General features: G+C 42.2%; 3 protein-coding genes across 4 annotated transcripts in view; all 3 read right to left on the bottom strand.

Annotated features, from left to right (window-relative positions):
* Positions 1-19,004, bottom strand: part of LOC136674274 (protocadherin alpha-C2-like) — a 61,220-nt gene extending 42,216 nt beyond the window's left edge. For both annotated transcript variants that reach the window (XM_066650189.1, XM_066650191.1), the window contains exon 1: positions 16,362-19,004. In XM_066650189.1, the coding sequence (XP_066506286.1) occupies positions 16,362-18,875 (2,514 nt within the window). In that variant the 5' untranslated portion in view covers positions 18,876-19,004. The remainder of the gene's footprint in view (positions 1-16,361) is intronic.
* LOC136675064 (protocadherin alpha-2-like) lies at positions 1,343-4,042 on the bottom strand. The gene has a single exon (XM_066651465.1). The coding sequence runs from the start codon at positions 3,819-3,821 to the stop codon at positions 1,413-1,415; it is 2,409 nt and encodes an 802-aa protein (XP_066507562.1). The 5' UTR covers positions 3,822-4,042; the 3' UTR covers positions 1,343-1,412.
* Positions 19,005-20,586: 1,582 nt separating the features above from the next.
* On the bottom strand, positions 20,587-23,538 carry LOC136675062 (protocadherin alpha-3-like). Its single transcript, XM_066651463.1, has one exon. It carries the CDS (start codon positions 23,531-23,533, stop codon positions 21,140-21,142), a length of 2,394 nt encoding a protein of 797 aa, XP_066507560.1. The 5' UTR covers positions 23,534-23,538; the 3' UTR covers positions 20,587-21,139.
* Between the last annotated feature and the right edge of the window lie 549 nt (positions 23,539-24,087).

Raw genomic sequence — 24,087 nt, 5'->3', positions numbered from 1 at the left:
CAAACACACACACTCCCACTCACCTAGTCACTCTCAAACACACACAAACACTCACCCAGTCACTCTCACACATGCAGTAATACACACACACACACACACACACCCAGTCACTCTAAAACACACACAATCCCACTCACCCAGTCACTCTCAAACACACACACACACTCACCCAGTCACTCTCACACACGCAGTAATACACACTCACACACACTCACTTCCACTCACCCAGTCACTCTCAAACACACACACACACACACACCTCACCCAATCACTGTCACACATACACTCACCCTGTCATTCTTACATACACACACACACTCACCCAGTCACTCACACACTCACCTGTGGACAGTTTCACAAAGCTTCACCTACCAAGACTTGTTTGGGTTGTTTATTGTTAATATCATTATTATTATTATTATTATTATTATTATTATTATCCATATCTTATCAGTAATAATTCCAAAGCTGCAGTACTGAATAATGAAGGTCCCACAGTGAACCTCTGAGGGTTTCTCATTGTCGTTAATGTTAATGTTTCAAGAAGCTTTTAAAATCCCCTGGGATTTTTCCTAGAAACTTTAATAAAGCAAAGGTTCCAGCTGAACCCCTGAACAATCTACTCCCAACAAACACACTCCCAACAAACACACTCCCAACAAACACACTCACAACAAACACACTCACAACAAACACACTCATAACAAACACACTCACAACAAACACACTCATAACAAACACACTCACAACAAACACACTCACAACAAACACACTCCCAACAAACACACTCATAACAAACACACTCACAACAAACACACTCATAACAAACACACTCATAACAAACACACTCACAACAAACACACTCATAACAAACACACTCATAACAAACACACTCCCAACAAACACACTCCCAACAAACACACTCACTGTTCATTTGAATATCATGGAAAGTCAATGGAAGATGAAGACGACAAAACCAGTGCTGCTTCAAACACAAGCTGAAATGACAAATGAAGTAAATTAAAATGGTGTGAAGCCATTTGAGGTGTGAACACGGACGACCGTTCCCTCACAGAAACCACATTCATCTGACACAGTGTTTACAACCAACTCCAAGAAAAGGCAATGAACCAACCACAGAACAGAGCCTGAGGACCAATGACTGACCGCAAAGAAAACCAAGAGACATCTAATCACAGCAGGTTAGGACCCGGCAGACCTGGTTATAACCAGAACTTTACTCAGGACCCTTCGAATACGGCTAAATGTATTTAGCTTTGGTTTGTTTAGTATCCATCTAAAGAAGGAAAGAAGAACAGACCACAACAGCAATGTGAGCCAACACCACACATGGACAAGACTTCAGTAGCCACTGGCCTTAAACGGATCAGCAAATCAGACAGTGGACACTATTAGTGAATCCGTGCCAACTGCCTTACCTTCCCGGCACTGGTGAGGGTGTGTCCCCGTGTGAAGGTGTCTCCTCCGTTGATGCTGATGAGCTCTGCGTCTGCAGGCGGAGGGAACGGCGAGGGGAAGACCACCACGTCACTCTTCAGCGTGTCCGAGCTGAAGCACACGTCGTACTGCTGAGTGGCTTTGGAGTAAGACCAGCTCCCGTCAGGGTGCGCGGTGACCACCGGAGCGCCGCAGGAGCCCAAAGCGCCCCCGGAGCCGCAGCATCTGGCCGCCGCTAAAGCCGCGAGGCTCAGCAGGAAGAGCCCCGACACCGAGACGATAGCGATGAGCAGATACAGGTTCAGATCAGAGAAAGCCTCCTCCTTCAGCGGCACCTGTCTTAGGGAAGGCTGCACGCGCTCCACGCTCTCCACCACCACCACCTCCACGCTGGCCGTGGCCGAGAGGGAGGGCTCTCCGTGGTCGCTCACCATCACCACGAGCGCGTGGCTCTTCAAGTCGTTGTCGCTCATGCGTCTCTTAGTCCTGATCTCTCCGGAGCTGCTCCCGATGCGGAACAGGTTAGTGCCCTTAGCTTCAGTGAGGTGATAAGACAGCAGCGCGTTGTAGCCACAGTCCGCGTCCACCGCTCGCACTTTAGCCACAAAGTAGCCCGCCTCAGCAGAGTAGGGGACGCTCTCGGTGCTCACTGAGCCGGCTTCAGAGTAAGGAGCTAGAAGAACGGGACTGTTGTCGTTCTCGTCCAGGACGAACACGCTCACGCTCACGTTGCTGCTCAGAGGAGGAGAGCCGCTGTCCGTGGCCTGCACCTGGAACCGGAGGCGCTTGATGGTCTCGTAGTTGAAGGACTGTAAAGTGTACACTTCACCCGTGAGGGAGTTGATGTTCATTAAAGTGGATACAGGGGTGCTGCTGCCCTCCAGATCGAGGAGGGAGTAGGAAACGTGGGCGTTTTCGCCCGTATCGAGGTCAGTGGCGGTCAGTGTGGTCAGCCTCTCTCCGGCCGGACTGTTCTCTTTCACGTCGATGTTTATCACCGCGGCTGGGAACAGAGGAGGGTTGTCGTTGACGTCAGAAACGTGGACCGTTATAACCCCGGTGCTGCTGAGACTGGGAGAGCCCTCGTCGTTGGCGACGACCATGACGTGATGCTGAGAGAGCTGTTCTCTGTCCAGTTTTTCACTGACCACGAGAGAGTAGGAGTTTTTATAAGACGGCTGAAGTTGGAACGGACTGTGTCCGGAGATCCTAAAGGAGACTTTCCCGTTTTTGGCGTCGTCTTTATCGGACACGGTGATCAGCGCTACGTCCGCTCCTGGTTTGATGTCCTCGCTCACGGAGCTCATTAAGAGAGTGACCGAAATCTCTGGGGCGTTATCGTTCACATCCTCCACTTCGACTAACACTTTACAGTGAGAGTGTCTCGGAGATAGACTTCTGTCCTGAGCCTGTACCCTCAGCTCAATCGCAGGGTTTTCCTCATAATCAATCTTCCCTTTCACTGTGATATCTCCAGTGATGCTGTCTATTACGAACAAACTGGAAGCTGAGTTCCCTTCTTGATCCACCAGCGAGTACACGACGTCTCCATTTAGCCCCTCGTCGGAGTCAGTGGCGGTCAAAGTGAGGAGTTTGGTCCCAGAAGGAACGTTCTCTTTCACCTTAACTTTATACAGAGGTTTGCTAAACACTGGGTTGTTATCGTTGATGTCAAGCACATTCACGATTACAGCCATCGTCCCAGACCTGGCAGGCTTCCCTCCGTCGATGGCCGTCAGTGTGAGTCTGATCACTGACTCCCTCTCTCTGTCTAAAGCCTTGTGGAGCACCAACTCCGCGGAAATACTCTGCTCTCCGTAGCTCTGAACATCCAGGGTGAAGTGTTCATTGGGGCTCAGCACGTAGCTCTTCACTGAGTTGATTCCAACATCCAGATCTTTAGCTCCAGGCAAAGAAAAGCGATCCCCAGGCACTACATTTTCAGTAATATTCTTCACCAAAGTCTGCAGTGGGAAAACTGGAGCGTTGTCGTTAATGTCGACGACGTTCACCTCAACGCGGTAGAGTTTAACGGGATTCTGAGCCATCACCTCGATATGGAGCGCGCATTTCTGCTTACCCTCACACAGCTCCTCCCTGTCCAGCCTCTCCACAACAAACAGAGCTCCGGTCTTCACGTTCACGTCCAAATATCGCTTATTAGACCCAGCCACCACCTGAAACCTCCTCGACTGCAGCTCCTGAACGTCAATGTTCAGATCCTTCGCGATGTTCCCCACCACGGAGTCCTTCTTCAACTCCTCCGAGACCGAGTACGAAATCTGCGCGTGAGAACAGCTCCAAACCCCGCAGAAAACCACCACCGTGATCCAGAAACCTCCTCCAGTCGGCGGCAGACCCATGACGACTCTGTTTATCGGGACCAAAGCTGTAGTAACTGTGTTATTTTAACGCTGTTAACGCTATAAATGTGGACACAGAGGCCTCCGCTCCTGATTACAGCGCTGTGGGCTGCGGTTTAGCTCGTGCTTTACGCGCCACGCCTTTCTGATTACGCAGGATTTAAGGCGGAGAGTTGGGTTAATGAGAGCGGATTCTCAGAAACACGGTGAACAGCGACATCGTGTGGCTGAACGGAGGAGTTACACCACAAAAACACTGATAAAATGTTAATGTAGTAATAGACTTATCGACACTATTTAATAATCGATTATTGACAGAGAGAGAGAGAGAGAGAGAGAGAGACCTACAGGATCATGAACTAATATAACTCTCCTTCATACGATTAAAAAAATCAACTGTCACCACATTTCACACGGTCCCCTACTCCTTCACAGTCTGACTTCAGAGTTCAGGGAATCTTACGTTCATTCTTCCTGGTTTCCTTCATACCGTAAAGGAACTTCTTGTAAACACATCAGTCCCAGAATCCCTGGGAATCCATCAGTCCCTGCATTCCCTACTCTTTCAGAAAAGCGTTCACTGTGGTGGTGCCCTCAGTGGAACATATACAGAGCCTTTAACTAGGAAACAGAACTGCACCTTATTCTATATTAACTGTAGATTTTAAAAACTGTGTTGATTACATTCCCCCCGTTTCCTCTCTAGGACTTTTATTGGGTTCTTTTATTCTCCACAGTTGTATAATGAAACATTACAGAGATCCCCCTCTCCTTCTGGAGAAGAGAATGTAATTAACCTTTAGGAACACAACTGGACTCTAACACCACTGCTGTACCTTTAAAGATACACTACACTGTTTGTACCTTTAAAGATACACTACACTGTTTGTACCTTTAAAGGTACACTACACTGTTTGTACCTTTAAAGACACACTACACTGGTTGTACCTTTAAAGATACACTACACTGTCTGTACGTTTAAAGATACACTACACTGTTTGTACCTTTAAAGACACACTACACTGGTTGTACCTTTAAAGATACACTACACTGTCTGTACGTTTAAAGATACACTACACTGTTTGTACCTTTAAAGACACACTACACTGTTTGTACCTTTAAAGATACACTACACTGTTTGTACCTTTAAAGACACACTACACTGTTTGTACCTTTAAAAGACACACTACACTGTTTGTACCTTTAAAGATACACTACACTGTTTGTACCTTTAAAGACACACTACACTGGTTGTACCTTTAAAGATACACTACACTGTCTGTACGTTTAAAGATACACTACACCATTTGTACCTTTAAAAATACACTACACCGTTTGTACCTTTAAAAATACACTACACCGTTTTTACCTTTAAAGATACACTATGCTGTTTGTACCTTTAAAGATACACTACACTGTTTGTACCTTTAAAGATACACTACATTGTTTGTACGTTTAAAGATACACTACACTGTTTGTACGTTTAAAGATACACTACACTGTTTGTACGTTTAAAGATACACTACACTGTCTGAATGTTTAAAGATACACTACACTGTTTGTACCTTTACAGATACACTACACTGCTTGTACCTTTAAAGATACACAACACTGTTTGTACCTTTAAAGATACACAACACTGTTTGTTCCTTTAAAGATACACAACACTGTTTGTATATTTTAAGATATATTACACTGTTTGTACGTTTAAAGATACACTACAATGTTTGTACATTTAAAGATGCACTACACTGTTTGTACCTTTAAAGATACACTACACTGTTTGTACCTTTAAAGATACACTACACTATTTGTACCTTTAAAGATACACCACACTGTCTGTATGTTTAAAGATACACCACAATGTTTGTACCTTTAAAGATACACTACACTGCTTGTACCTTTAAAGACACAAAACACTGTTTGTACATTTAAAGATATATTACACTGTTTGTACCTTTAAAGGTACACTACACTGTTTGTACAATTAAAGATACACTACACTGTTTGTACCTTTAAAGACACACTACACTGTTTGTACCTTTAAAGACACACTACACTGTTTGTACCTTTAAAGATACACTACACGGTTTGTACGTTTAAAGACACACTACACTGTTTGTACCTTTAAAGACACACTACACTGTTTGTACCTTTAAAGATACACTACACTGTTTGTACGTTTAAAGATACACTACACTGTTTGTACGTTTAAAGATACACTACACTGTTTGTACGTTTAACGATACACTACACTGTTTGTACGTTTAAAGATACACTACACTGTTTGTACGTTTAACGATACACTACACTGTTTGTACGTTTAAAGATACACTACACTGTTTGTACGTTTAAATATACACTACACTGTTTGTACCTGTAAAGATACACTACACTGTTTGTACGTTTAACGATACACTACACTGTTTGTACGTTTAACGATACACTACACTGTTTGTACCTTTAAAGATACACTACACTGTTTGTACCTTTAAAAATACACTACACTATTTGTACCTTTAAAGATACACCACACTGTCTGTATGTTTAAAGATACACCACAATGTTTGTACCTTTAAAGATACACTACACTGCTTGTACCTTTAAAGACACAAAACACTGTTTGTACATTTAAAGATATATTACACTGTTTGTACCTTTAAAGGTACACTACACTGTTTGTACCTTTAAAGACACACTACACTGTTTGTACCTTTAAAGACACACTACACTGTTTGTACCTTTAAAGACACACTACACTGTTTGTACCTTTAAAGACACACTACACGGTTTGTACGTTTAAAGACACACTACACTGTTTGTACCTTTAAAGACACACTACACTGTTTGTACCTTTAAAGATACACTACACTGTTTGTACGTTTAAAGATACACTACACTGTTTGTACGTTTAAAGATACACTACACTGTCTGAATGTTTAAAGATACACTACACTGTTTGTACCTTTACAGATACACTACACTGCTTGTACCTTTAAAGATACACAACACTGTTTGTACCTTTAAAGATACACAACACTGTTTGTTCCTTTAAAGATACACAACACTGTTTGTATATTTTAAGATATATTACACTGTTTGTACGTTTAAAGATACACTACAATGTTTGTACATTTAAAGATGCACTACACTGTTTGTACCTTTAAAGATACACTACACTGTTTGTACCTTTAAAGATACACTACACTGTTTGTACCTTTAAAGATACACTACACTATTTGTACCTTTAAAGATACACCACACTGTCTGTATGTTTAAAGATACACCACAATGTTTGTACCTTTAAAGATACACTACACTGCTTGTACCTTTAAAGACACAAAACACTGTTTGTACATTTAAAGATATATTACACTGTTTGTACCTTTAAAGGTACACTACACTGTTTGTACAATTAAAGATACACTACACTGTTTGTACCTTTAAAGACACACTACACTGTTTGTACCTTTAAAGACACACTACACGGTTTGTACGTTTAAAGACACACTACACTGTTTGTACCTTTAAAGACACACTACACTGTTTGTACCTTTAAAGATACACTACACTGTTTGTACGTTTAAAGATACACTACACTGTTTGTACGTTTAAAGATACACTACACTGTTTGTACGTTTAACGATACACTACACTGTTTGTACGTTTAAAGATACACTACACTGTTTGTATGTTTAAAGATACACTACACTGTTTGTAAGTTTAACGATACACTACACTGTTTGTACGTTTAAATATACACTACACTGTTTGTACCTGTAAAGATACACTACACTGTTTGTACGTTTAACGATACACTACACTGTTTGTACGTTTAAAGATACACTACACTGTGTGTACGTTTAAAGATACACTACACTGTTTGTACGTTTAACGATACACTACACTGTTTGTACGTTTAAAGATACACTACACTGTTTGTACGTTTAAATATACACTACACTGTTTGTACCTGTAAAGATACACTACACTGTTTGTACGTTTAAAGATACACTACACTGTTTGTACGTTTAAATATACACTACACTGTTTGTACCTGTAAAGATACACCACACTGTCTGTATGTTTAAAGATACACTACACTGTTTGTACCTTTAAAGATACACTACACTGCTTGTACCTTTAAAGATACACAACACTGCTTGTATATTTAAAGATAAACTACACTGTCTTTATGTTTAAAGATACACTACACTGTCTGTACGTTTAAAGATAAACTACACTGTCTGTATGTTTAAAGATACACTACACTGTTTGTACCTTTAAAGATACACTACACTGCTTGTACCTTTAAAGATACACAACACTGCTTGTATATTTAAAGATAAACTACACTGTCTGTATGTTTAAAGATACACCACAATGTTTGTACATTTAAAGATACACTACACTGTTTGTACCTTTAAAGATACACTACACTGTTTGTACGTTTAAAGATACACTACACTGTTTGTACGTTTAACGATACACTACACTGTTTGTACGTTTAACGATACACTACACTGTTTGTACGTTTAAAGATACACTACACTGTTTGTACGTTTAAAGATACACTACACTGTTTGTAAGTTTAACGATACACTACACTGTTTGTACGTTTAAAGATACACTACACTGTCTGAATGTTTAAAGATACACTACACTGTTTGTACCTTTACAGATACACTACACTGCTTGTACCTTTAAAGATACACAACACTGTTCGTACGTTTAAAGATACACAACACTGTTTGTTCCTTTAAAGATACACAACACTGTTTGTATATTTTAAGATATATTACACTGTTTGTACGTTTAAAGATACACTACACTATTTGTACCTTTAAAGATACACCACACTGTCTGTATGTTTAAAGATACACCACAATGTTTGTACCTTTAAAGATACACTACACTGCTTGTACCTTTAAAGACACAAAACACTGTTTGTACATTTAAAGATATATTACACTGTTTGTACCTTTAAAGGTACACTACACTGTTTGTACCTTTAAAGACACACTACACTGTTTGTACCTTTAATGACACACTACACTGTTTGTACCTTTAAAGACACACTACACGGTTTGTACGTTTAAAGACACACTACACTGTTTGTACCTTTAAAGACACACTACACTGTTTGTACGTTTAAAGATACACTACACTGTTTGTACGTTTAAAGAAACACTACACTGTTTGTACGTTTAACGATACACTACACTGTTTGTACGTTTAACGATACACTACACTGTTTGTACGTTTAAAGATACACTACACTGTTTGTACGTTTAAAGATACACTACACTGTTTGTAAGTTTAACGATACACTACACTGTTTGTACGTTTAAAGATACACTACACTGTTTGTACGTTTAACGATACACTACACTGTTTGTATCTTTAAAGATACACTACACTGTTTGTACGTTTAACGATACACTACACTGTTTGTACGTTTAAAGATACACTACACTGTTTGTACGTTTAACGATACACTACACTGTTTGTATCTTTAAAGACACACTACACTGTTTGTACGTTTAACGACACACTACACTGTTTGTACGTTTAAAGATACACTACACTGTGTGTACGTTTAAAGATACACTACACTGTTTGTACGTTTAACGATACACTACACTGTTTGTACGTTTAAAGATACACTACACTGTTTGTACGTTTAAATATACACTACACTGTTTGTACCTGTAAAGATACACTACACTGTTTGTACGTTTAAAGATAAACTACACTGTCTGTATGTTTAAAGATACACTACACTGTTTGTACCTTTAAAGATACACTACACTGCTTGTACCTTTAAAGATACACAACACTGCTTGTATATTTAAAGATAAACTACACTGTCTGTATGTTTAAAGATACACTACACTGTCTGTACGTTTAAAGATAAACTACACTGTCTGTATGTTTAAAGATACACTACACTGTTTGTACCTTTAAAGATACACTACACTGCTTGTACCTTTAAAGATACACAACACTGCTTGTATATTTAAAGATAAACTACACTGTCTGTATGTTTAAAGATACACTACACTGTCTGTACGTTTAAATATAAACTACACTGTCTGTATGTTTAAAGATACACCACAATGTTTGTACATTTAAAGATACACTACACTGTTTGTACCTTTAAAGATACACTACACTGTTTGTACCTTTAAAGATACACTACACTATTTGTACCTTTAAAGATACACCACACTGTCTGTATGTTTAAAGATACACCACAATGTTTGTACCTTTAAAGATACACTACACTGCTTGTACCTTTAAAGACACACAACACTGTTTGTATATTTAAAGATGCATTACACTGTTTGTACCTTTAAAGGTACACTACACTGTTTGTACAATTAAAGATACACTACACTGTTTGTACCTTTAAAGATACACCACACTGTCTGTATGTTTAAAGATACACCACAATGTTTGTACCTTTAAAGATACACTACACTGCTTGTACCTTTAAAGACACAAAACACTGTTTGTACATTTAAAGATATATTACACTGTTTGTACGTTTAAAGATACACTACACTATTTGTACCTTTAAAGATACACCACACTGTCTGTATGTTTAAAGATACACCACAATGTTTGTACCTTTAAAGATACACTACACTGCTTGTACCTTTAAAGACACAAAACACTGTTTGTACATTTAAAGATATATTACACTGTTTGTACCTTTAAAGGTACACTACACTGTTTGTACCTTTAAAGACACACTACACTGTTTGTACCTTTAATGACACACTACACTGTTTGTACCTTTAAAGACACACTACACGGTTTGTACGTTTAAAGACACACTACACTGTTTGTACCTTTAAAGACACACTACACTGTTTGTACGTTTAAAGATACACTACACTGTTTGTACGTTTAAAGATACACTACACTGTTTGTACGTTTAACGATACACTACACTGTTTGTACGTTTAACGATACACTACACTGTTTGTACGTTTAAAGATACACTACACTGTTTGTACGTTTAAAGATACACTACACTGTTTGTAAATTTAACGATACACTACACTGTTTGTACGTTTAAAGATACACTACACTGTTTGTACGTTTAACGATACACTACACTGTTTGTATCTTTAAAGATACACTACACTGTTTGTACGTTTAACGATACACTACACTGTTTGTACGTTTAAAGATACACTACACTGTTTGTACGTTTAACGATACACTACACTGTTTGTATCTTTAAAGACACACTACACTGTTTGTACGTTTAACGACACACTACACTGTTTGTACGTTTAAAGATACACTACACTGTGTGTACGTTTAAAGATACACTACACTGTTTGTACGTTTAACGATACACTACACTGTTTGTACGTTTAAAGATACACTACACTGTTTGTACGTTTAAATATACACTACACTGTTTGTACCTGTAAAGATACACTACACTGTTTGTACGTTTAAAGATAAACTACACTGTCTGTATGTTTAAAGATACACTACACTGTTTGTACCTTTAAAGATACACTACACTGCTTGTACCTTTAAAGATACACAACACTGCTTGTATATTTAAAGATAAACTACACTGTCTGTATGTTTAAAGATACACTACACTGTCTGTACGTTTAAAGATAAACTACACTGTCTGTATGTTTAAAGATACACTACACTGTTTGTACCTTTAAAGATACACTACACTGCTTGTACCTTTAAAGATACACAACACTGCTTGTATATTTAAAGATAAACTACACTGTCTGTATGTTTAAAGATACACTACACTGTCTGTACGTTTAAATATAAACTACACTGTCTGTATGTTTAAAGATACACCACAATGTTTGTACATTTAAAGATACACTACACTGTTTGCACCTTTAAAGATACACTACACTGTTTGTACCTTTAAAGATACACTACACTATTTGTACCTTTAAAGATACACCACACTGTCTGTATGTTTAAAGATACACCACAATGTTTGTACCTTTAAAGATACACTACACTGCTTGTACCTTTAAAGACACACAACACTGTTTGTATATTTAAAGATGTATTACACTGTTTGTACCTTTAAAGGTACACTACACTGTTTGTACAATTAAAGATACACTACACTGTTTGTACCTTTAAAGATACACTACACTGTTTGTACCTTTAAAGACACACTACACGGTTTGTACCTTTAAAGACACACTACACGGTTTGTACCTTTAAAGACACACTACACGGTTTGTACCTTTAAAGACACACTACACTGTTTGTACCTTTAAAGACACACTACACTGTTTGTACCTTTAAAGACACACTACACTGTTTGTACCTTTAAAGACACACTACACTGTTTGTACCTTTAAAGACACACTACACTGTTTGTACCTTTAAAGACACACTACACGGTTTGTACCTTTAAAGACACACTACACGGTTTGTACCTTTAAAGACACACTGCACTGTTTGTACGTTTAAAGATACACTACACTGTTTGTACCTTTAAAGATACACTACACTGTTTGTACGTTTAAAGATACACTACACTGTTTGTAAGTTTAACGATACACTACACTGTTTGTACGTTTAAAGATACACTACACTGTTTGTACGTTTAACGATACACTACACTGTTTGTATCTTTAAAGATACACTACACTGTTTGTACGTTTAACGATACACTACACTGTTTGTACGTTTAAAGATACACTACACTGTTTGTACGTTTAACGATACACTACACTGTTTGTATCTTTAAAGACACACTACACTGTTTGTACGTTTAACGACACACTACACTGTTTGTACGTTTAAAGATACACTACACTGTGTGTACGTTTAAAGATACACTACACTGTTTGTACGTTTAACGATACACTACACTGTTTGTACGTTTAAAGATACACTACACTGTTTGTACGTTTAAATATACACTACACTGTTTGTACCTGTAAAGATACACTACACTGTTTGTACGTTTAAAGATAAACTACAATGTCTGTATGTTTAAAGATACACTACACTGTTTGTACCTTTAAAGATACACTACACTGCTTGTACCTTTAAAGATACACAACACTGCTTGTATATTTAAAGATAAACTACACTGTCTGTATGTTTAAAGATACACTACACTGTCTGTACGTTTAAAGATAAACTACACTGTCTGTATGTTTAAAGATACACTACACTGTTTGTACCTTTAAAGATACACTACACTGCTTGTACCTTTAAAGATACACAACACTGCTTGTATATTTAAAGATAAACTACACTGTCTGTATGTTTAAAGATACACTACACTGTCTGTACGTTTAAATATAAACTACACTGTCTGTATGTTTAAAGATACACCACAATGTTTGTACATTTAAAGATACACTACACTGTTTGTACCTTTAAAGATACACTACACTGTTTGTACCTTTAAAGATACACTACACTATTTGTACCTTTAAAGATACACCACACTGTCTGTATGTTTAAAGATACACCACAATGTTTGTACCTTTAAAGATACACTACACTGCTTGTACCTTTAAAGACACACAACACTGTTTGTATATTTAAAGATGTATTACACTGTTTGTACCTTTAAAGGTACACTACACTGTTTGTACAATTAAAGATACACTACACTGTTTGTACCTTTAAAGATACACTACACTGTTTGTACCTTTAAAGACACACTACACGGTTTGTACCTTTAAAGACACACTACACGGTTTGTATCTTTAAAGACACACTACACTGTTTGTACCTTTAAAGACACACTACACTGTTTGTACCTTTAAAGACACACTACACTGTTTGTACCTTTAAAGACACACTACACTGTTTGTACCTTTAAAGACACACTACACGGTTTGTACCTTTAAAGACACACTACACGGTTTGTACCTTTAAAGACACACTGCACTGTTTGTACGTTTAAAGATACACTACACTGTTTGTACCTTTAAAGATACACTACACTGTTTGTACGTTTAAAGATACACTACACTGTTTGTACGTTTAACGATACACTACACTGTTTGTACGTTTAAAGATACACTACACTGTTTGTACGTTTAAAGATGCACTACACTGTTTGTAAGTTTAAAGATGCACTACACTGTTTGTACGTTTAAAGATACACTACACTGTTTGTACGTTTAAAGATACACTACACTGTTTGTACGTTTAACGATACACTACACTGTTTGTATCTTTAAAGATACACTACACTGTTTGTATGTTTAAAGTTACACTACACTGTTTGTACGTTTAAAGATACACTACACTGTTTGTACGTTTAACGATACACTACACTGTTTGTACGTTTAAAGATACACTACACTGTTTGTACGTTTAACGATACACTACACTGTTTGTACGTTTAAAGATGCACTACACTTTTTGTACGTTTAAAGATACACTACACTGTGTGTACGTTTAAAGATACACTACACTGTTTGTACGTTTAACGATACACTACACTGTTTGTACGTTTAAAGATACACTACACTGTTTGTACGTTTAAAGATACACTACACTGTTTGTACGTTTAAAGATACACTACACTGTTTGTACGTTTAACGATACACTACACTGTTTGTACGTTTAAAGATACACTACACTGTTTGTACGTTTAAATATACACTACACTGTTTGTACCTTTAAAGATACACTACACTGTTTGTACGTTTAAAGATACACTACACTGTCTGTACGTTTAAATATACACTACACTGTTTGTATCTTTAAAGACACACTACACTGTTTGTACGTTTAACGATACACTACACTGTTTGTACGTTTAAAGATACACTACACTGTTTGTAGCTTTAAAGATACACTACACTGTTTGTACGTTTAAAGATACACTACACTGTCTGTACGTTTAAAGATACACTACACTGTTTGTACGTTTAACGATACACTACACTGTTTGTACGTTTAAAGATACACTACACTGTTTGTACGTTTAAAGATACACTACACTGTGTGTACGTTTAAAGATACACTACACTGTTTGTACGTTTAAAGATACACTACACTGTTTGTAGCTTTAAAGATACACTACACTGTTTGTACGTTTAAAGATACACTACACTGTCTGTACGTTTAAAGATACACTACACTGTTTGTACGTTTAACGATACACTACACTGTTTGTACGTTTAAAGATACACTACACTGTTTGTACGTTTAAATATACACTACACTGTTTGTACCTTTAAAGATACACTACACTGTTTGTACGTTTAAAGATACACTACACTGTTTGTATAGTACAGTGACAACAGTGTACCTTATTTTTCTGATTGTGTACAGAAGGATTAAGCTAAAAACCGTATATTTCGAGTTCCACCCCTTTAGCCCACACCATACGTAAGAACATTTAACACACTGTACACATTAAAGCTTAAAAGCACAATAATGCAGAGTAAAGTCCGTAGTACTGATGTAGTAGATTAATATCATTCTGATGGTGTTTATATAAGAGGTGGAGCCAGCAGAACTGAAGGCTGCTGTTGTGGGTGGTGCTGTAGCTACAGTATACACAGAGTGGAGTAGGTTCATGTGTGTATGATGGGGTTTATGTAAGAGATGGGGTCCGTGAATCAGTTAGATGGTGTTGTGGGTGGAGCTTCAGCTACAGCATCTACAGAGTGAAGTAGAGGAATATGTCTGTGAAGGTGTATATCTAAGGATTAGCGTGCTGTTGGTGCTGTGGGTGGTGCCGTGTGAATGGTGGAAGTAGTAGCCATTCATTAAGTGTAGATTTACAGTAAATTATTTGCTAGTTAATGTTATCATTTATTGAGAAATCACCACAAAAACTGTTCTTATCATGAACATAGAAACCTCTTTAGCTTCTCAAACTGAAGTCCCCATGTAATAAAACTGAAAGAAGCACTTTTCTGAAGAAAAAAAAAAGACTCTGGTCTCTGTCCATGGTTCTGAAATCCAGTCTACAACCACAAAGCAGCTTTTTAAAACAGAGACTACAAAGCTGGCCACATCCGTCCTCTACACATCATTTAAGCCACTAACAACACAATAAAAAGCACTGGACGCTGGAAACCTTCTAAAAAAGTGCAATAAAATAGAAGTGAATTTAAAATAAAACCCAGCACTAAATGTTCTCTTTGACATTGATCTAAAAAAGCTCAGGATTAAGATGATGGACGATTATAGACTGTAGTTTGTATATTGCTCTTCATACCTTGTTTGACCCTGATCTTCAAGGGTCAGGACCCCCACACGACCCCCAAAGATCAGGTATGTTTTGGGTGGTGGGTCATTCACACTGGATTAGTTATTTTTTTCAGACTTTACATCTACAAGACGGACAAACGAGAAAGGAGTGTCTCACAGAGTGGACACAGGGTTTAAAAACTCCAGCAGCACTGCTGTGTCTGATCCACTCTACACCAGCACAACACACACTAAGGGACCTGATGACAGCACCAAAACACAATGTCCAACAACTTGGAACTTCACACCATTTCACTGATGTCAAACTCGGACAAGCACAGCCCTTACCTTCCCGGCGCTGGTGAGGGTGTGTCCCCGTGTGAAGGTGTCTCCTCCGTTGATGCTGATGAGCTCTGCGTCTGCAGGCGGAGGGAACGGCGAGGGGAAGACCACCACGTCACTCTTCAGCGTGTCCGAGCTGAAGCACACGTCGTACTGCTGAGTGGCTTTGGAGTAAGACCAGCTCCCATCAGGGTGCGCGGTGACCACCGGAGCGCCGCAGGAGCCCAAAGCGCCCCCGGAGCCGCAGCATCTGGCCGCCGCTAAAGCCGCGAGGCTCAGCAGGAAGAGCCCCGACACCGAGACGATAGCGATGAGCAGATACAGGTTCAGATCAGAGAAAGCCTCCTCCTTCAGCGGCACCTGTCTTAGGGAAGGCTGCACGCGCTCCACGCTCTCCACCACCACCACCTCCACGCTGGCCGTGGCCGAGAGGGAGGGCTCTCCGTGGTCGCTCACCGTCACCACGAGCGCGTGGCTCTTCAGGTCGTTGTCGCTCATGCGTCTCTTAGTCCTGATCTCTCCGGAATTGCTCCCGATGCGGAACAGGTTAGTGCCCTTAGCTTCAGTGAGGTGATAAGACAGCAGCGCGTTGTAGCCACAGTCCGCGTCCACCGCTCGCACTTTAGCCACAAAGTAGCCCGCCTCAGCAGAGTAGGGGACGCTCTCGGTGCTCACTGAGCTGGCTTCAGAGTAAGGAGCTAGAAGAACGGGACTGTTGTCGTTCTCGTCCAGGACGAACACGCTCACGCTCACGTTGCTGCTCAGAGGAGGAGAGCCGCTGTCCGTGGCCTGCACCTGGAACCGGAGGCGCTTGATGGTCTCGTAGTTGAAGGACTGTAAAGTGTACACTTCACCCGTGAGGGAGTTGATGTTCATTAAAGTGGATACAGGGGTGCTGCTGCCCTCCAGATCGAGGAGGGAGTAGGAAACGTGGGCGTTTTCGCCCGTATCGAGGTCAGTGGCGGTCAGTGTGGTCAGCCTCTCTCCGGCCGGACTGTTCTCTTTCACGTCGATGTTTATCACCGCGGCTGGGAACAGAGGAGGGTTGTCGTTGACGTCAGAAACGTGGACCGTTATAACCCCGGTGCTGCTGAGACTGGGAGAGCCCTCGTCGTTGGCGACGACCATGACGTGATGCTGAGAGAGCTGTTCTCTGTCCAGTTTTTCACTGACCACGAGAGAGTAGGAGTTTTTATAAGACGGCTGAAGTTGGAACGGACTGTGTCCGGAGATCCTAAAGGAGACTTTCCCGTTTTTGCCGTCGTCTTTATCGGACACGGTGATCAGGGCTACGTCCGCTCCTGGTTTGATGTCCTCGCTCACGGAGCTCATTAAGAGAGTGACCGAAATCTCTGGGGCGTTATCGTTCACATCGGTGACCTCCACCAAGACTTTACATCTAGATCTTCTTGGAGGCGTTCCTTTATCCTGGGCTTGTATTCTCAGCTCGACGGCGGGGCTCTGCTCATAGTCCACGCTGCCTGTGACGCTGATATCTCCAGTGATGGGGTTGATGGAGAACAGGCCTACACCTGGATGCTCCTCCTCGCTGATGATGGAGTATAGAACCTCACTGTTCACACCTTCATCTGAATCCAGAGCAGAGACCGTGAGGATTTTAGTCCCCGACGCTGCATTCTCCAGCACTTTAACTTTATACAGCGACTGGCTAAACACAGGGCTGTTATCGTTAACATCCAACACGTTCACTGTCACCTGCAAAGTCCCAGATCTCGCAGGAGAACCACCGTCCAGAGCCGTGACCACCAGCTTAATCACCGCCTCTCTCTCTCGGTCCAGAGCTTTCTGGAGCACCAGCTCCGGAGAGCCAGCGTTCTGCGCGTCCAGCGTGAAGTACTCGTTAGGGTTCATTTTGTACGTCTTCACGGCGTTGTTTCCCACGTCTACGTCACGCGCTGTGGTCACTGCAAAGCGATCCCCCACGTGCACGTTCTCAAAAACATCCAATACCATCGACTGCCGCGGAAAAACCGGAGAGTTGTCGTTAACGTCCAGCACGTTGACCTCCACGCGGTAGAGTTTGTGCGGACTGTGCAGCATCACCTCCACGTTCAGGACGCATTTGCCTTTGCTCTCGCACAGCTCCTCCCTGTCCACCCTCTCTCCCACCAGCAGCATCCCCGTCTTCGCACTGACCTCGAAATACTTCGCGTTGGGTCCGGGCACGAACTGAAACCGGCGCGAGTCCAGTTCGTGCGCAGCGAGCCCGAGATCCTTCGCTATGTTTCCCACCACGCTGCCCTTCCTCGCCTCCTCTGGGATCGAGTACGAGACCTGGCCTCGACACAAAGCCCCCAGACCAAGCAGAACAAGCGCCAGAATCCAGACACAAGCTCCAGTGCCCCGTAAAGACACCATATCTCCGGGTTTAAAGAATGTCCGGAGAAAAACAGGAGTGTAACACGTCCACGGACCGAGGAGGAAGGAAGAAACAACACCCCGCGGACTGAGAGGAGTCTGAGAGCCGGGGAGTGCGCTGCTGTAGGGCGGAGTATTCATAATGAGATCAGCGCTTTAAAGTCACGGTCAACAGCGACATGTTGTGTTCAAACACGGCCTGGCAACTGCGGATTTATTGGACACTTTACAGTTTTAAATGGAGAACGATAAATAAATCACTGATATATTATCAACGTTCTTTCTTTATTTTCTTTCTTTCTTTTCTTTCTTTATTTATGTTCTTTCCTTCTTTCTTTCTTAATTTATTTTCTTTCTTTCTTTCTTTAATTTTCATTTTTTTCTTTCTTTCTTTCTTTCTTTCTTTCTTTCTTTAATTTTCATTTTTTTCTTTCTTTCTTTTCTTTATTTATGTTCTTTCTTTCTTTCTTTAATTTTCATTTTTTCTTTCTTTCTTTCTCTTTTTATTTTCTTTTTTTTTCTTTCCTTCTTTCTTTCTTTATTTTCATTCTTTCTTTCTTTCTTTCTTATTTTCTTTTTCTTTCTTTCTTTTCATTCATTCTTTCTTTTCTTTATTTATTTTCTACATTTTTTTCTTTATTTATTTTCATTGTTTCTTTTCTTTATTTATTTTCTTTCTTTCTTTCTTTCTTTATTTTCTTTCTTTCTTCACTGTGACAGAAGTGTGAGAAGTGTCTCTGTCCAAAGTCTGTTGCTGAAATTAGCCCCAAAGCAGAAGGAGCCTAAGCAAAGTCTCAAAAACTCCAAGTAACTCCCTTTATATCTGTCCTCATATGAATATTAATGTAAAAAAAATGGCTTCCTCACATTTAAAGAGACAGAGGAGCTGTAGGTAACTGCTACTGTTTAATTAAAGGCCACAGAGCGATAGAGGGACTACAGTCTGTGATTGTAGGAGGTCAGTGGAGCTGAGGGAGTGGACAGTGAGTGTAGATTCAAGGAGGTGGACATAATGTTATGGCTGAGTATTATATACACTCTTACACACACATACACACACACACACACACGTACCAACACTTTTTATTATTTAAAAAAGTATGTATAAATATGTATCATCAATAATCGTGGTGATTGTATAAACATTTTTAGACACAATTACAATAAACACAAAGACAGTAAAAGTTAAAGGACGTTTTTTTCTAAAAAGTGGACGCTGTGCTGTGAACGAGTGAAGAACAGTGTGTTTCCAGATGTTTCTCCTGATCGTATGGATTTGTTAAATCTACAGCACCCTTCATTTAACACAGTGAAGTGTTTATTATCCTCTGACACTAGGCACAGGACGATCACCTCAAACAACACTGGACTGTCACCAGGAGAGGTTAAATCAACACATTCACACACACACACACACACACACACACAACATGTGTACTGTGCATCTACTTGCTGTATTTATGTTTTTATATATTCATTCTAATATTACGTACCGAATTGTATACAAGCCCCACACTAACAAGATGTTCACTCTCAGTGTCACTGCTGCAGTCCACCGACCAAAAACATCCAGCCGACAGCGTCCTGTGTCACTGATGAAGGACTAGAGGACGAGCGACACACACTGTGCAGCGACAGATGAGCTACTGTCTCTGACTCTACATCTACAAGGTGGACCAACGAGGGAGGAGTGTCTCACAGAGTGGACAGAGAGTGGACACAGGGTTTAAAAACTCCAGCAGCACTGCTGTGTCTGATCCACTCTACACCAGCACAACACACACTAACACACCACCACCACGTCAGTGTCACTGCAGCGCTGAGAATGATCCACCACCACATCACACCTGCTCTGTGGGGGTCCTGAGCGCTGAGGAACAGGGGGAAAGGAGGGTAACAAAGTATGCAGAGCAACAGATGGGCTACAGTCTGTAAATGTAGATCTACAAAGTGCTGCTGTGTGGTGAGTGGAGTTGGTACAGTAGATGTTCCTGATCTGGTCGTTCAGTGGATATATAAACGGTTTATATACGGAATACTGTTCAGTGAATTGAGTTCTGACCCCAATGGTGCCCTATTTAACTGCCCTCCTGATACTGGGAGGGGTCACTCTCTTCAGACAGCTCCCCCTTGCCACATAAGGGCCACATAAACACCAGCTGATGGCCACATGTTGCCAGAAGCCACCTTTGTCCGGCTTTAACCTGTAAACTTTGTCACACACAGCACACTCAGCCACAGCACAGTTTTGTGGCGTGTGGATGAATGAATGATTTTAGAATGTGGCCCACGTCAAGTTCTCAGGCCGTTTAAAACCCACTCTTTCACAAGTGCATCATCAGGACATTCGATACAGAGTGAGGAGTCTGAGATCCAGCCTTCGCTCCCAACCCCTTCCACACAGATTAGATCAGCCTTACCTTCCCGGCGCTGGTGAGGGTGTGTCCCCGTGTGAAGGTGTCTCCTCCGTTGATGCTGATGAGCTCTGCGTCTGCAGGCGGAGGGAACGGCGAGGGGAAGACCACCACGTCACTCTTCAGCGTGTCCGAGCTGAAGCACACGTCGTACTGCTGAGTGGCTTTGGAGTAAGACCAGCTCCCGTCAGGGTGCGCGGTGACCACCGGAGCGCCGCAGGAGCCCAAAGCGCCCCCGGAGCCGCAGCATCTGGCCGCCGCTAAAGCCGCGAGGCTCAGCAGGAAGAGCCCCGACACCGAGACGATAGCGATGAGCAGATACAGGTTCAGATCAGAGAAAGCCTCCTCCTTCAGCGGCACCTGTCTTAGGGAAGGCTGCACGCGCTCCACGCTCTCCACCACCACCACCTCCACGCTGGCCGTGGCCGAGAGGGAGGGCTCTCCGTGGTCGCTCACCGTCACCACGAGCGCGTGGCTCTTCAAGTCGTTGTCGCTCATGCGTCTCTTAGTCCTGATCTCTCCAGAGCTGCTCCCGATGCGGAACAGGTTAGTGCCCTTAGCTTCAGTGAGGTGATAAGACAGCAGCGCGTTGTAGCCACAGTCCGCGTCCACCGCTCGCACTTTAGCCACAAAGTAGCCCGCCTCAGCAGAGTAGGGGACGCTCTCGGTGCTCACTGAGCCGGCTTCAGAGTAAGGAGCTAGAAGAACGGGACTGTTGTCGTTCTCGTCCAGGACGAACACGCTCACGCTCACGTTGCTGCTCAGAGGAGGAGAGCCGCTGTCCGTGGCCTGCACCTGGAACCGGAGGCGCTTGATGGTCTCGTAGTTGAAGGACTGCATGGCCACTATGTCACCGCTGACTGGATTGATGTGGAACATCGCCGATAAGGGAACGTCGCCGTTGCCGTTCTCTAAAAGCGAGTACGAGAGTTCAGCGTTCACACCGACATCTGGATCATCCGCCTGCACTTTGGTCACCAGAGCCCCCGCCTGGTTATTCTCTCGAATAGAAGCCTCAATGATGGCTGCTGGGAACCGAGGAGCGTTATCATTAACATCAGAGACACGCACAGTTATCACAGAGCTGTTGGAGAGAGGAGGAGCTCCTTCATCTACAGCCTGCAGTGGGATGTTATACTGAGAGACCCTCTCTCTGTCTAAAGGCCCGTCCACCACCAGGGAGAAGTGGTTTTTATAGGACGGCTCCAGTTTGAACGGGAAGGAGCCCTTCACTGAGACGTGGACCACGCCGTTCCTGCCTCCGTCTCGGTCAGAGACGGTCACTAAAGCCACAGCGGTGCCGGGTTTGGTGTCCTCCTTCATGCTCTCCATCAGGGGGGTCGTTACGATCTCCGGGGCGTTGTCATTTTCATCTAAAACCTCCACTAAAACTTTGCATTGGGTGCTCCGAGGAGGGCTGCCTTTGTCCGTTGCTTGAACTCTCAGCTCCACGGCAGGTGTTACTTCATAGTCCACCGCACCTTTGATGAGTATGTCTCCAGTTTCAGGAATGAGAGTAAATAAACCATCAGTTTTGGCATTGGCTCGTCCGAAAAAAGAGTACTCAACTTCACTGTTGGTGCCTTCATCTAAATCTGTGGCAGTTAGAGTCAGGACCTTAGCCCCCACTGCCATATTTTCTCTGATCTGGACTTTGTACAGAGGCTTGTTGAAAACAGGTTTATTATCATTGACGTCTATGACGTTGACATTAATATGTAGTGTCCCTGTCTTCTGAGGCTTCCCTCCGTCAAGAGCAGTCAGAACTACTTTAATAACAGACTGTCTTTCTCTGTCTAAAGCCTTCTGAAGAACCAGCTCTACGGAAGCAGTGGGTTCTCCACTCTGCACATCAATAGACAAGTATTCATTAGGACTGAGTCTGTAGTCCTTCACTGAATTACCCCCGGTATCAGAGTCCTCCGCCACCGGAAGGTGGAACCTCTCCCCGGGACTCGCGTCCTCGGTGATGTTCAGAGTGACGGAACTGTCCAGAAACCGCGGCGCGTTGTCGTTCACGTCCAGCACGTTCACCTCAATGCGATACAGGGCGTGCGGGTTCTGCGCGAGGGCCTCCACGTTCAACACGCACTTCGGAGCGCGCCCGCACAACCCCTCGCGGTCGAGGCGCTCGCTCACGAGCAGAGCCCCGGTCCTCGCGTTCACGTCCAGGTACTTCTTATTAGAACCGGACACGATCTGAAACCCGCGAGACTCCAGCTCGTGCGCGCTGATCTTCAGGTCTTTGGCGATGTTTCCCACCACGGTTCCTTTCTCCACCTCCTCCGGGACCGAGTACACGAGCTGAGCGCGTGACCTCGCGCAGAAACACGCAAAGAAAAGCGTCCAGACGCGGAAACGGTAGAAATGTCCAGAGGAATCCATGTCTGACCAATGTCTGTTAAAATATATTCCCCTTCAGATCAGACACATCCGCAGAGCTCTCTCTCTCTCTCTCTCTCTCTCTCTCTCTCTCTCTCCCTATGGTTTCCTGTTACATTCTCTAAAGGAGGAGCCTTGTATTCATATAAAGCTGCAGCCTTCAATCTCGTGGTCTACAGCGACCTCTCGCGATAGCTCAGCAGTACTACACCACTTCTAAGTGACATTAAGTGCACCTTAAGTGCAGGGGTGTTGTATGATCGTAGTAATGAAGTTGAAGGAGGACGTGCTCTGAAACAGAGGAGCTATGTACAGGGAGTGTGTGGTGATCTCTGGCCGTGGTGCTGAAATCAAGCCCGCGTCAGAACTGAGTGAATCAGGCTCAGTGTTCACTGACCAAACACCTTCAACCACGACCAGAGCAAGTAGAACAGGTAAATACACTCATGAACACGGCACACTTCCAATACACCACATGGAAATGAAAAGGTCTGGTGCTGTACTTCACTGTGGAAGGTTTGAGTTCAGATATTGTTTTACTGTTTGAGGCTAAAATT

This window comes from Hoplias malabaricus, chromosome 18, assembly GCF_029633855.1.
Source record: "Hoplias malabaricus isolate fHopMal1 chromosome 18, fHopMal1.hap1, whole genome shotgun sequence".
In the NCBI taxonomy this organism is placed as follows: Eukaryota; Metazoa; Chordata; class Actinopteri; order Characiformes; family Erythrinidae; genus Hoplias; species Hoplias malabaricus.
This window is presented reverse-complemented; position numbering and strand designations above follow the sequence as displayed.